Source organism: Pantherophis guttatus, chromosome 3 (genome assembly GCF_059756535.1).
Source record: "Pantherophis guttatus breed Tessera chromosome 3, ASM5975653v1, whole genome shotgun sequence".
NCBI lineage: Eukaryota > Metazoa > Chordata > Lepidosauria > Squamata > Colubridae > Pantherophis > Pantherophis guttatus.
This window is the reverse complement of record NC_142065.1, coordinates 79,508,952-79,524,790: the sequence shown is the minus strand read 5'-3', so window position 1 is coordinate 79,524,790 and position 15,839 is coordinate 79,508,952. Positions and strand designations below refer to the sequence as shown.

At 35.3% G+C, this 15,839-nt stretch overlaps 1 protein-coding gene across 1 annotated transcript in view; it reads left to right on the top strand.

The window, feature by feature from the left end:
• COL24A1 (collagen type XXIV alpha 1 chain) overlaps positions 1–15,839 on the top strand; it is a 144,447-nt gene that overhangs the window by 43,720 nt on the left and 84,888 nt on the right. The window contains exons 8-12 of the mRNA XM_034437135.2: positions 5,109–5,153; positions 7,426–7,479; positions 10,175–10,219; positions 11,908–11,961; positions 12,720–12,764. Of these exons, the coding sequence (XP_034293026.2) occupies positions 5,109–5,153; positions 7,426–7,479; positions 10,175–10,219; positions 11,908–11,961; positions 12,720–12,764 (243 nt within the window). The remainder of the gene's footprint in view (positions 1–5,108; positions 5,154–7,425; positions 7,480–10,174; positions 10,220–11,907; positions 11,962–12,719; positions 12,765–15,839) is intronic.

The following is a 15,839-nucleotide window of genomic DNA, read 5'->3' as shown; positions in this document are numbered from 1 at the left end:
GGCATGCATGCATGCACACATACATGTTCTGGTTTGGGCACTCTGTGCCGAAAAGGTTTGCCATCACTGGCTTAGGTTGATCGCTTTTTAAAAAAAGAAGTAATTATGACTCCAGTTACATGTGCACACATCTATGTGCTACATGTGCCTAAGATCCAATGAAGTTATTCAGATCCTTAAACAATGTTTAATTTTTGTAAAATTGGTGATGACAAAAAAATAGATTAATGTTAAATGCAGATTGTTCTGGCAAATAAAAAGGCACAATAAAAAACTGGTACCATAAGAACAAAAGTCTGGTTCCAATTGTCCTCGTAACCCGAGAACTATCTGTCCATATATTGAGAACATCCAAACCAGCCTGCCTTTATCCCAAAGGTGCTTTTTCAAGAGGCAACTGGACTTTCTGGGGTTTTTTTTGAAGATGTTTCGCTTCTCGTCCAAGGAGCTGAAGAAGCTTCTTGGATGAGAAGCAAAATGTCTTCAAAGAAAAACCAAAAGTCTAATTTCCTCTTGAAAAAGCACTTTTGGGACAGCCATGACCTGGATGAATCTCCACAGACCGCCTGCCTCTAATTTAGAACTAACTACTTAAGTCTGACATTGTTATTTTGGACTGAGTCATAAACCTTTACAAAATGTTTTTGTAAAATACTATAATAACAAATTTAAAACATTACAGTTTGCGATACCTCCATGTCATCAAAATTTATCTGCCTGAGGTTAGGGTGATGTTTCACTGTTTGGTTATTTGTTTGTTTATCAGATTTTATCACAGAATATGAGTTCAATTCATCCACTCAGTTTCGTCCTTCTGCAGTCAAATGAATTTGATACAGGCAGGCATTACAAAATGTATGTGATGTTAAAGTTTATTGCCTGACCAACATTTTGTAAAACCATAATGTAAGTTGTTTGATTTTGGCTTTGCATGTTTTAAAAACCCAGCCTTTTATAAAACAAGATTTACGGGTCCATATAAGAGTTTTCAAACTTTGTGATGCCATAACCCTCTAAAATATAAGTGAATTGTTTGACAACAAAGCCACCCTCATGAATAATTAATGTTAAGACATAAATCATTGCATTTTCATTTATATGCCATATAAAACAAAAATAGAAATTTGCAGCTTTATAAAGTTAACTTTTATTAGAAAAAATCCCAATAAAGCAATCCAATCTAAAAAACATATTTTAAATGAGAAGAATAAGCTTTTTTTTGTTTTGTATCATTCCTACTTTATTTTTGAGGAAGATATTCTCATTTTTTTTTGTTCCAAATTTATTTTTCATGGCTGCATGCTTTTTTATAGCAGTACCTAATCCTTATTTTGATGTCATCTTATCCAGGCAGAGTAGAAACAAGTTCAGTCAGTGATCCAGCTTTGTGCACCAAAGGATTAGATATTGTTTTTACGTTAAAAAAAGAAAGATTGCTGTTAGAACTCATTCCCGTCCTGCCTGAGCAAGCTGACAACCATCTTGTCAAAGCAAAACCCATCAGGCTTCTGAACGCTGAGCTGGAACCTTGTCAGAACGTGCTTTGGACTTGATTAGGATAAAGCTGGCTGTCAGCTTATATCCAGGCGGAGTGGGAGTAAGTTTTGGTAGTAAGCTTGTTTTCCACAAATAAGCCCCACAAAATCTGCAATTCCCGTCAAATTTGTTCTTTTACTTCCCTAGATGGTCTAGCTTATTCATAATAACTATTCCAACTTTGTATATAAGGGTGCACCAGTAAATAATTATAATATATATTTTCTGTTGCTTTCAATCAATATGTATGTAAGAAGAGAGACAGAAAACTGTATTAATATAGTAAAGTGGATTTCAGAGAGGTAAATTGAGTTCAAATTTTAATTGGGACTCAGACAGCTGTTGAGGTTTCCACATGTGTACAAGGAGTTTTTGATCCCACAGCAAGACCCCGTGTTATTCCACAGCCACTCACTTCAGAGAGTTGATCAAGAGAAAAATTGAATGTGAAGTAACTATTGTAAATGTCTTGCAGGGAATATGTGGAAGGCATATGTGTTTATATAATTGGGAATAACATTCAAACGATATTTTACTTGTACAAAATGTCAAGCATGGCATTTTTTTTTAAAAGGATAGCTAGTTAATTTGAAGAATTGCCAACCAAATTTCGAACAATTATGGTAGAGGCTGCTAATTATGACAAACAATGGGTTTAAGCATGTAATATATTATTGTGTCTTCTAGAATTTATTCTAAACAGAACAAGAATAATATATCAGAATTAATTCATGCTGGATTCACCAGTACTGTAAACAAGGCATGACACATCAGCATGCTTTATCTGAAAATTGTTACACGTTGCAAGCAAATGTGAAATTGTATTTATTGGATTTATAGCCAATGTTTCATTCAGAAAAGAGTATACTAAAATTGTTAGATTCTAAAGTTTCTTTTGATGTATAGAGTTAATACAATGAGGTTTAAACAATAGTTAAAAAGCCTGCCTTATATTCGACTACTATTTAATTTATTCCAGGTGAGAATAAAAAAAAATCCCAAATGTGCTTTTTCAGGAGGCAACTGGACTTTTCTTGTTTTTTCTCTGAAGATGTTTCACTTCTCATCTAAGAAACTTCTTCAGCTCTGACTGGATTGTGGGGAATGAAAGGATTTATATGCCTTGCAGGCAGCACAGTGCCTCAACGACTCCGCTAAAAGGTTGCAAATTGCCAGCTGTCTTCAGGGAACATAAATCTTTCCATTCCCTACCATCCAGTCACAACTGAAGAAACTTTTTGGATGAGAAGCGAAATGTCTTCAAAGAAAAACAAGAAAAGTCCAGTTGTCTCTTGAAAAAGCACTTTTGGGACAACCATCACCTGGATGACTGAGAATCTCCATAGACAGAAAAGCATTATCATTCCAAAATTCAGCCTAACACAGGTAGTCCTTGACTTACAACTACAATTGAGAACAGAATTTCCATTGTTAAGCAAGACAGTTGTTAAATCAGTTGTGTCAGTCTTTATGACCTTTTTCACCATGGTTGTTAAACAAATCACTGCAATTGTTAAATGAATTGCACCATCATTAAGGGAATCCAGCTTTCTCTATTGGCTTTACTTGTTGGAAGCAGCTGGAAAGTTACAAATGGCGAACACATGACCCCCTATACACTGCAACCATTGTAAATGCATGCCAGTTGCCAAGCAACCATATTTTGATCACATGACTTGACAAGGGTGTCATGGTTGTAAATACGAGACACAATAGAAGTGTTAAGTCACTTTTTAAAATGCCAAGTGTAACTCAGAACTAAATGAATGTTTGTAAGTCAAGGACTATCTGTAATTAAAATAAATTCTAAGCACATGTATTTTTCAAAAAAGCTGCATGAAATTATAGTTATATAATGACTAGAATGAGTTCTGTTCACTTTGTCAATTTTTTTTCCTCATTTGTATGCATGTCTGAAATCATCAATTAGTAGCTGTGGTCTACTGTCTGGATTCTCAGACTGAAGTTTACTGCTGTAACCCAACATTTCTCTTAAAAGCTCATAGAAATTGGGGCAGGCCACATAAAAGTACTGCAGCTTCCTGATAAGGAAGAACCTTTGTCAGCTGCAATGTCTCTTTACTTTTATAGACTAATTATCACTAGCTTGTACTTTAATTGTTAGCTTTAAAACCCTTTAGAATAACTACCACAAAAAAGGAGTTAGATCTCCTTTATGTAGAAGAAGAGGAAGTGAAATGTGCTGATGGATGAATATGGACAGTGGAAGAATATTAATTTAGGAACCGCAAGAATGCATATTTATGTTCAGACCTACTTTATGTGTGAAGGATTTGCTCTTCAAATAACCCCTTGCTTCATTCCTCCCTTGTTTTATTGATACCGAATTTTAAGAAACAGGTAACTATTTACCTCTGTATTGTCAAGATCTTATCACATTCATTTTGCCAAAACATCCAAAAGATGGTAATAGAATATTTTCAGATGCTTTCAAAATACTCTCCTCCACATCAAACTGTACACATGCATGATTTCATAATGGCCATCTGTGGGGGCAGGGAAAATGATTAAATGTGTGTTGTGAGCTTGGGATGCCTATCCTTTTTATATTTCTGTTGCAATTACTTAAGGATTGGAGCTCATATTGTAATGTTATGTTTCATACTTTTGATAAATTCTCAGCTTTCTGTATCAATGCCTTTCTTAATTTAGACTTGAAAACAATTTGTAAATGTATGTTTGGGAGAATAGGAATTCATATTGTTATGAGCCCTAATCAATCTACTCCAGAATGAAGACTTCATTTATTTATGTTTGCACTATGTGGGTTATAGATGGTTGTTTCTTCCTTCCCAGGCTAAAACTGAGCGGTCACCCAGCTAGCTTCCATTCGTGAGAGAATTTGTATTTCCTCACTCTTGGTCCAGCATCTTAACCATTACACTACACTAACTCTCACCAGTTAATATACTGTATATTATTTGATTTCCCCCATAACAGTGTATTGTATATTTCCCATAATATACAGCATGTTTGATCAGAAAGTTTCCCAAAACTTTCTGATCAAACATGCTAAACAAAATTATTGTGAATTATCCAACAAGTTTGCATCAGCACTGAGATGCTTCTATTGTCATAAGAACAAAATATTTCTTTTAACCTATAAAAAAATTCTAGCAAATTTCTTTTTCTAGCTAAATTCTTAGAGCTCTGTGGAGAATTGTATCTGCTATAATCAAATTAGCTTCTCCAGAAGCTCTGCAAAAGAGTTGGGATTGGAAAACTACTTCATCTATATACAAATTTGAATAATTATAAATGTATAATTTATATGTTACATAAAACAAATCTACATTTGATATTTGCCAGGTGACATATTAGAAATATTAGTAAGTAATTATATTGAGATAAGGATTTCTCCCTCTCTATATCAGTAATATTTTCCGTTCATACTTCATGTCCTGAAATTTTGCCAAATCTAAAAACTAAACTTGGCAAAATTCTCTTGGGAGAGTTAAAAAAAAAGAATTGTGCTTGCTTCTGTTTATATGGGGACATATGGGAGTGTTTTAGATTTCAGTGCAACATTTGTTGTTTTTTAATACCTGCAGGGTTTAATTGGATATCCAGGACCAAGAGGGATACAAGGGGAACAAGTAAGTAAAACAATCATGATTTGATATGCCGTGTATTAATCCCAAATATTTAATATGCTCCTCATGTTTGCTTGCTTGGCTGGTTGTCACATGTCTTTTGTGTGAATATGGGCCAATGTTTAATCCTGCACACCAATTAAAATCTCACATATCAGACAACTAATCAAAATAAAAAGCAGTGATGTTGCTGGTTTGAGCTCCGAACTTGGCGATTTGGTTGCAAACGTTTCGTCCCCATTCGAGGACACATCTTCAGTGCGCTTTGGATTGTGTTTGTTTGGGGGAGCCCTGGCCTTTAAATACCTTTCTGAGTCCTGGCCTGATTTCAGGTTCTGTGATTGACTGGCTGTAGTTGCTGAGTCATAGTCCTTGGTTTTAAGTACCATCTGGGTGATGTAAATTAGTGCTGGTGGTGTTGTTCAGATGTCTTCTGATGATGCCATGGTCTGGTTTGGGGTTGATTTGATCTGCTGCGTGTGATGTGGTCCGATTTCTTGTGATCTGTTGAGGTATAACTTTTATTTGCAGCGTGGTTGTTCGTTGGTCTTTAAATGCTGCCTTCAGGATCATGGTTGATGTTGTTCTTTTGTTCTAAGTGTAACTTACAACTGTTGTAACGTCAAGGTAAAGTCAAGGAGAGAAAGGGAATTCCTGGAAGCCTTATTTTCCACCAATAAATCAGTAAACAGACACATTGACATCGACCCAATCTACCAACCACTTAGAACGAAAGAACAACATCAACCATGATCCCAAAGGCAACATTTAAAGGCCAACGAACAGCCATGTTGCAAACAAAGTTATAACTTAACAGATCACAAGGAAACTGGTGAGATTCGAACTGCCAAATTGCAGGCAACCAGCAGTCAGAAAGAAGTATGAGTCTGAGTGGCGTAGGAGGCTAATGCCTCCTACTAAGGCAGCATTTAACATCCAGCTGCCTGCAATTACTGTGAGTTCAATTCTCACCAGGCTCAAGGTCAACTCAGCCTTCCATCCTTTCTAAGGTGGGTAAAATGAGGACCCGGTTTGTGGGGGCAATAAGCTGACTTTGTATAAAATATACAAAAGTATGAAGGCTATTGCTTAACGCATTGTAAGCCGCCCTGAGTCTCCGGAGAAGGGCGTCGTATAAAAATAAATAAATAAATAAATAAATAAATAAATAAATAAATAAATAAATAAATAAATAGTATTGCTGCAGTACTGCATTCTAACCACTGTGCCACCTCAGCTCAAATCAACCCAAAACCAGACGATGACATCATCAGAAGCATCTGAACACCAACACCAACATTAATTTACATCACACAGATGGTACTTAAAACCAAGGACTCATAGCAACTACAGCCAATCAATTACACAACCTGAAATCAGACCAGGACTCAGAAAGGTATTTAAAGGCCAGTACTCCCCCAGACAAGCACAATCCAAAATGCACTGAAATGGGGACGAAACGTTTGCAACCAAATCACCAAGCTTGGAGCTTAAACCAACAACATAATTACCAACCCGAACTACTAAGATTCAAAGACATTTCAAAAAGCAATGAGCTGGAGAGATGGATCACTAGTAAATTGTTTAGATATTTATGTTTTAATGATTCAGAAGAAGGCAGCGTCTCTCACAGTATTTAAAAAAATGAAAACATGTTCAACTGTTACAGATTTTTGGTTGATTTCAACTACAAAAACATACGTTAATTCGTTAAATTTAAAAACATTTGCAAATTACTAAAATGTCCAATTGTTCTTTTGGAATAATAGAATAGAATTTATGTAAAATAATGTAATAAGTAACAGGTTACCTCTTGCTGTTAAAAAGAAAACTAGAGGAATTATAACTATATATCTATTCACAAATCTTGTCATTACTCCAGCACTCCAGAGACTTTTGAGTCACTAAAAATAGGCATTAGCCTCAGCTTTTGAATTATTTTATTAGGATATTTGCTACTTTCATTTCAATCTAAATAGCAGTCCTACAGCCATAGTCAGCATTAGTTTGTGTACTCTGCTTTACAAATCCCACTCTTTTCTCTAAAGAAAAATTACAATTTCTTTTATTTTTTCCCCTATACTCTAGTCTAACCATTTCCTAAAAAGCCAGGCTTATCTATTTTTGAAGACCCTACAAAATGCCCATGCTCTTTCTCCCACTGCTTTTGAGTTACATTCTCCATTAGTGTAAGCTTAAATGAAGACTGGATTTGTAATGAATATTTCATACTTACATAGATGATTAAACTGTTTTTTTTTTCTTCTCAACTTAGGGAATTCTAGGAATGACTGGCAACCCTGGGGCTCTTGGTTACCCTGGCAGGCAGGTGCAGTAACTATGCTTCAAACCTAAATTACCAGAAATAATAATTTTTAAAAAATACATCAAGATATCCTATCTGATTTAATTTGTTGTATCCTATTTAATGTGTGTAGTTTGTTTCCAAATTATACTTATTGCACATATCAGAAAGGGTAGGGTTCTTCTGGAATTAACCCTACAATAGAAATATTGGCATTAAATCTAATCACCAAAGAAACAAACAGGCTGCATTTTTAGAAGAAACATAAGTCAGATTTCTAGAGTGCTTGCTGGGGCATCCATTGCTTGAAATCGGCTCGCTCCATCCACAATAAACACTTTATAGCAATAGCATTTATGCTTGTATACTGCCCCATAGTGCTTTAGAGCACTCTTTCAACGGCTTACAATGTAAAAGTATTGTTTGCATATTGTTCCCAATAATCTGGGTCTTCATTTTACTGACCTTGGAAGGATAGAAGGTTAAATCAACCTTGAGCCCCATCAGTATCGAACTTCAGGCTGTGGGTAGAGTTTGCCTGCAATACTGCAGTTTAGCCACTGCGCCACCAGGGCTCTTTATGTTATTTGTACTAGCATAACTAGTTTATAGCTACCCCAAAATATCAGAATCATAAACCAGGGTGATTCTGCGTGATCTATGATTCGAGCTTTGGGAAGAGCAAGCAAGAATTGGGTTAGGACGAACCAGGAATTTTTGTCCCCTTATTGGCAAATTCTTGGCTTGTTAGATACTCTTATGGACAGGTGGTATGGTGAAACTTATGAATGATTGACAAAGCCAGAATGTTCTATAATTGTTGTTTTGTGAAAACAAACATAAAATATTCTAGTAGATAAAGTATAAACTAAATAAAATTTTATCCAAAGAGTATAGAAAAACATAATGGCAAAATATCATATTAGAGAAAGATGTTAGAGGTCACTTATAGGTATTTAAGTTATTTATACTTTAAATCTGTGTTAAATCTGTCTTTTGTTTAATTCTGCCCATACAATATCAGTCTTAATAGATAGTGATCAGTATTCTTTCATGGAAGCTGTGGCAATGTTAATATTTTGTACACTTATTTTTTGCTCAGTTCAAACTATGTAAGAACTGCTGTGTTTACTCCCCACTTTTTTTTCTGTACAAGGCTTTCCCATCATATGAGTCATTGGAGGCGCGTCCTATTTTTTCAACTTCAGATAATCATTCTGATTGGAGCAATTTATTATCCTAATAACATTTCTAAAAGCTGATTGGTATATTAATTAACTTTAAATTAAATTCTCTTAAGCAAAATGTTATTCAGAATGCTGGTCACTTAATCTAAAACATGACTGTTTCATGGAAGAAGCTAGATCCTGAATCAACACTGGTTTTTAAATGTTCTCAAGTGCTGTAATTTTCACAAAACAATGAACATTCTCTCTAATAAACTACAGAAGTGTCATAAAATTTCCTTTTCATAAACAGAATCTTTAGTCCAGAATCTAAAAACTATGCAATAGACATTTTTCCATTCACTAAGTTATCCAGAACAGTACAGTTGAAAGGAAACCATGCTCTTACTTACCAAGATTTCATTCTAAAAAAAAACTTCTAGTTTTAAAAAGAAAACCTTCCCAATAGTATAACTGAAAAAAAAATCATGTAAAGGAGAAGGTATATCAAAGTTGTGGTTTTCAATACATGTATATCAGAAATCAATGCTGATTTGACACAGATGTACAGTAGCTATTTAACAAAAATAATTTAAGAAATAAGAATTAGCACTGGAGTGATTTTTGCTTTTTCAGTAATAACAGTGATGAACTAAAAAAGTGCAATGAATAGAAAATGAGAGACAAATGCATGGCTATATGTATTTAGTTAGATAGAATTAACAGCTATCTTGTAGGGTGATGTCTTTGTTATGGTTCTGCAAAAACCCAAACTTAAGTATACTTAGAGCCCATCAGAGCTCTGTATAAGGTAAGAAAAAAGTCAGCTCCCAGCAGCATAAAAAAAATTCATATGATGCTTTAGGATGAACAGCTCCTTGTGTTGCATTAATCTCCTTACTGATCTTTATAGAGAGGAGAAGGAAATTTTTATATAGGGAAAATGAAAATATAATTGTCTGGATTCATTATAAAATAACAATGAGTATGACTGGTGATTGCAGAAGAAAGTTTTCTCATCCAGATACCCAGATTAGTTTCAACTTTGTTTTTGGCTTCTGTAACAATAGTTAAATAACAAACTATTATCATGGACATACAGAATTTAAACTTTACAATACTGTTTCATAGTTAATTCCATAACGCAACAGCAATATGCATATGCTAGCCTTTCTTAAAGAACAAGAATTTAAAAGATTTGAGATGGGCATATTGGTATTATATTGACTGGGAAATATATGGAATCACATCCAAGTTTAAGTTTATTAAAAATTCTTGTGAAATCCTATTAAGCCAAATATTTTATTGAAGTAAGAGTGCAATTCTCATGAATATTTGACTATAGCAAAAAAGGAAATAGTACCCATACCAAAGGAATTATGTATCTTTTACAAGCCCTCTGAGAGCCATATGTATGTATCGAATGTTGACTTTCACAAACATGATTTCAAAAAGCATGTTACTAACATTGCAAATTAATAACTTTAACACCTTTTAAATATATTGTTTTCTTCTTTGAAAAATAATGTAAAAGACATGTTTTCTTGTGCTAGGGTTTAGCAGGACCCGAAGGTAACCCAGGCCCTAAAGGTGTAAGAGTAAGTAAGCATTATATGCATGGTTTTGTTTGCTCAACAATAATTTAACGTAGGGCTAGAGATATTTCATGCAGAATTATTCTTTCTCTACTCACTGATTGATTCTGATTTATAAAATGAGTTTCATTAAAATATGGCTTTTATTCTCATCCTCATCATCTCCAATCTGTTCATGCTAATCAGGGGTGAAATGTAAAATTTATTACTACCAGTTCTGTGGGCGTGGCTTGGGGGGTGGGGGTGGCCAACTTTTTTATTTTATTTTAACTTTTCAAAGCATTTTTTCTGCAAATGCAAAAAAATGCTTTGAAAAGCCTCTGCCGATCAGGAACACAGCTGGGATCGTCAGAGCCTTTTCAAAGCATTTTTTAAATCACCTCTTCCCCGGAAGAGGTTGAAGAAAAAAATGCTTTGAAAAGCCTCTGAGATCCCAGCTGAGCTGCATGATCATCAGAGGCTTTTTTTTTACTTTTAAAAGCATTTTTTCGGCGGAAGAAGTTGTAGAAAAAATGCTTTTTAAAGTAAAAAAAAAAGTCTCTGATGATCATGCGGCTCAGCTGGGCATGCGGGGGGGGGGGGTGCGGGATTTTTGTTACCGGTTCTCCGAACCACCTGCCGCCATCGCTACCGGATCGGGTGTTCCGGTCCAAACTGGGAGCATTTCACCCCTGATGCTAATCCTTCGGTTTTGAGGTGTGTGCATATGTGAATAGAAACCTTTTTGTGCCTGATAGATTGGTTTTAAATCCTGATATACTAGTTTTATATTAGAAGACTACATAAATAAAGGCGTGCTTAAAGGCTCTGCCTCTGAAGTCAAATAAAATCAGACGTACAGATAGTCCTTGACTTATAGACTCCTTTTGACCCAGTTCTGAAGGTAAGACAACTCCCCCCTCCCATAATCACATGATTGCATTTTGTGTGCTTGGTAGTTGGTCCACATTTACAGCTGTTTGCAGCATCTCACAATCACATCACCATGTTTTACTATGTTTTTGCCAAAACTCGATATTTACTTCCAATTTTTTTGACAAAACGAGCCCAGTGTGAACAATTGGTTTACTGTGGTGTTTACTTAACAACTACTGCAAAAAGGTCATAAAATTGGTTTGATCATGTGGTGACCTCCTTTATGACCATCACAACTTACTATTGTGAAGGGCAAGCTCCACTGTGGTTATAAGTTGGGGACAGGCTTCTGGGTTTCTGACATAAAGCCTGTTATCGCAGGTTTCCCCAATTTAAAATTCAAGCTACACAGCAGACACTTATTAGAGAAAATTGCTTTTTGCCCTTGTACATTTTCCTAAATTTAGAATTAACTTTCACCCTGAATAGTGAATCTGCTAATCAAGCAAAAGTATCTGGGCCATTTATGTATTTATTTTACATGCCTGCCTATCTTGCAAGAGTGAATTTGAGCAATGTATAAACAACAGCTACAACAATAAACCATGATGCCCAGGATAAACAATGCATCTCAGTTTTTAAAAACTCATCTCAGCAGCACAGCTTGCCTGACATTCTGGATCACTTAGACCTGTTCCAAACATTTTGGAAACAACTGGTACTGCAGAAGTCACGAAGTTTATGTTTTAGTTGTGTTGGTAAGCTTAAAAGTTGTATATAATGTGTTGGGGAAGAAGTTTCTCATGTTCTTGTTTTTCTTATTTATAATTCCAAAGGGTTTCATTGGATCTCCAGGAGTGGCTGGGAATCCTGGACCTGAGGGAGAAAGAGTATGTTTTATAGAATATAGAATACATCCTTATTCATATTTTATGGAAATTTATGCTCCAACCCTGTTGAATGATTGCATGGTGCATGGAAACAGTCTAAAAACCTGTCTAAAATGAGCAGATAGATTGTTATTTGAACTGGCTGTAATAGTTATATTATAATGCCATTGTGTTGCCACCCACGCTTACTAGTCTGTTTCCAGACCAATTCAGACTTCAATTCTTTTAGAGCTTTCAACAATTTAGGGCCAGCTTACATGAAGAAGCTTTTCTTCCCTGGAAGACACCTCTGTCATAATCCTTATTGAAGTCTAAATCTAATTAAATAAATCAACATGATCCATATAATTGTTTAATCTATTGTAAATGGAAGGCCTTGTGATCTAATTTCTAAGAGTATCTTTGGTGTCCTCAGTTACTTTGCACAGTATGACTAACTATTGACTAAACAGCAATGTGGGTAAATCATAAGAATTAAGAATGAGCTTCAAAAATGCCACCTTGAATATCATTAACGGTCCAAAATGGGCAAAATGAAAAAGTGATCAACACTTGTGAAAACAAATGTGAGTAAACTGAGTCATTTTTGCTCAACCAAAACTATTATTCTTGAAAGGAATTCAATGTAACTCTAATTTGGAAATTGTAATGATGAATAAGCACAAACAATAATAAAATGAAAAAACAATGATAGCAAGCTATATCGAAGTAAACCTGTAACTTCTATTGAAAATGTAAATTTTATTATTTTTTTTCAGGGTATTCCAGGCTTACATGGAAAAAGAGGTATAAAGGGGAGAATAGTAAGTAGCAAACATTTCTTTCATCGTATGTATTGATTGACAACTCAGTTTATTCAGGTTAGACTTATTTCTAAATATAATGAACTTTGATAGTGCTTCCTGCAGATAAATAATTATAGGATTACAGCGTAAGATTTCCAAAATTCTGGATGACCAGTAGATGGCAGCAAAGCAACGCAGAAAGCTGTAACTCTATGCTGCCAACTAATGACTTGTTCAGATTTTTGCAGCCCGGATCTGATCTCCCTATTGCAGCTTAAATATTCTTTGTATGTTCTGCATTAAGGGGGTTAAATGCTATTTATTATTTTTATTTTTTTCCTTACACGAATTGTAAATCAATTTGTAAGAAAATAGAGCATAACTGGGGAAGATAGGCAGAAAGAAACGACCCATAGTGAATTTGGGAAATTCAGTGTGCTAAAACTCAGTGCTTTTAAATTATAAAATCTTCTTCAGAAACAACATTGACCAATAGTATGTGTCTTTTTCTTTGGGAGGCAATTTCAGAGAGACACTACTTAATTGAAGAATTAGATACAGAATTAATTCTTGGTTGAAGAATAGATGTCATTTAAAGAGGGCCCAAAACTCTTTTTCAATTACAAATTTCCTGGTGATTACAGAAAATACATGTCTGATTGTCCACATGCCCTATCATCTAATCTTTCTTTAAATTTTTTCTTGTATTTGTACTGCTTACATTTTTGCAAGAGTTTCACAGATATAAGCCTTAAAAATGTTTTTTTTAAAAAAAGGAGATAGCTTCTGGGTATCTGATAATGCCAATGAAGGGGCATAGATTAGTTTTATTAATAAGAAATTATAATCCAAATACCAAATAAATGTTATGCTAAGATATTTTATTCTTCCAATCTTGTATTTTTCCATATATGTATATTACATCCCAATTGGCAACTTTAGCATATGTTAAAGTGATAACCACCTGGATTATATATGATACATAGACTTTGCAAGCTTCATATTAAGCCAATGGGGTAAAGGCTTTTTTAAAACTAGAAATTAGTATAATAGAAAATGTTTACCGTTTGCTATTGTTTACTAGAAGTAACAATGCATTGTTACTTCTAGTAAAATGTGAATAGGCTTCTTTCTTGGGTAGTAGCATTAAAGTTGGTGGCATTTAACTTCCTCAAACAATTGTAAAATATACTAATAGTAATTTATGTGCGAGTGTGTAATATATCTGTGTATGTGTGTGCTTGTGAAGTTACGGAGTAAGCATTTGGACATGTGGAATTAATTGTGGCTGTTTGGGGAACTGAACTTTGTTTTCTTAGCCTTTTTAAATGAGTTAAATTGATAATCAAAGTATTGCCTTGATATATTAGTGTCAACCAGCCAGAGAGACCACTGACCTTGAAGTACAACTGGTCACCATTACTTGGTATTTTTGGTACTATTTTAACCCTTGCTCCCATGGACACAGATTTCCTATTCAGTGAATGCAGATTGGCAGTGCTTTCAAAAACAATCTTTATCACCATTATCTTCTGCTCAAAAACTGCCCCTGTGTTTTCAGTGATTCAAACGCTTAGACAAGTTATGCTTTTAGCTAAGTAGCAGATTCAAGGAAAGGATGCTCTTTTATCTCTTTCCTCGTTCCACAGTAAAAGTGTCAAGTTTGTTAGATTAACAAAAACTTGTATATAAAAGCTGCTGCGATAGATTTCAAAGCATGAGTGTGTAGTGTCTTCATACTTGAAAGTTGCTACTATTTAGTTATCTGTTGTAAGCCTGTATTTTGGGTTTTCTGCTAGATTAGGCACATGCTTATACTGTATTTGATTAACATTCTATAGAAGACTTGAATAATCTTTAGATTCTTGCTCGTGGTTTGTTTGAGTGTCAGGAGAGCTGTGAGTTATTGTAACCTGCTAGTTTAGAACTAAGTTGGATGGGTTTTCTTGGGTTTTCAAAGTTTCTTTAGGTAGGTGAATCATGTGACCATGGGATGAGGCAACTGTCATAAGTGTGAGCTGGTTGCCAAGCACCTGGATCATGATCATGTGACTGTGTAGGTGCTGGGCTATCCAGAATTTCGAGGACAAGTGGTTGTAGGTGCCACCTGTTCAGTACCATCGTAACTTTGAATGATCGCTGAATGAATGGACATTAACTGTGGGCTATCTGTCTACATTACTTTGGAGATGAGGAATTGGCATATCTTTCACAATATCCATGCTTTCTAAGATGCGCTAAATAAAAGATAAGCAATTTGAGACTACAGGACCCCCTGCACTTCAACATTGCAACTAGTGTTGAAATAAAAAGCAGATGTTTCCCAGCAAATTCCAAGTCCAACTATTTAGATATAATGACACCTACTTTGATTTTGTTATTTACTATTTACTATTTATTTACTATTTACTTTGATTATTATTTACTAAAGGATGGTTGTCTAAATGCTCCATTAAGTTAAAGGTAAAGGTTCCCCCTGTCCAGTCTGGTCTGACTCTAGGGGATGGTGCTCATCTCAGTTTCTTAGCCGAGGGAGCCAGTGTTGTCCAAAGACACTTCTCTAGTCATGTGGCCAGCATGGCTATATGCCAAGGTGCACAGAACACTGTTATCTAGTCACATTCACATGCTTTGGAATGGCTGATAGGTGGGCAAGAGCTAGGGCAAGGAATGGAGCTCACTCTCTTGTATGGCACTCAGGTCTCGAACCTGGGCTGTCAGCTTTCCAGCTGACAAGCTCAGTGTCTTTATTTACTGAGCCATTGCACCCAGGGGTGAAATTCAGCCGGTTCTATCCGGCTCGGGCAAACCAGTAGCGGCGGCTGCAGGAGGCTCCGCCCACCCACGTGGATATCATGATGTCGCTTTTTTGCGACAATTTTAAACTTCTGTGCATATGCAGAAGGGTTTGTGCATGCGCAGACAATGGCACGTGCACATTTGCAAACTGGTAGGGAAGGTAAGTGAATTTCACCCCTTCATCATTAAGTTACTGTAATGAATCAAGCACATTAAAAGTTTCATCCTGAAGCTGCTTTGAAATACATAAATGTATGACAGGATATATGGATAACCCTAATGATTTTTTTATAA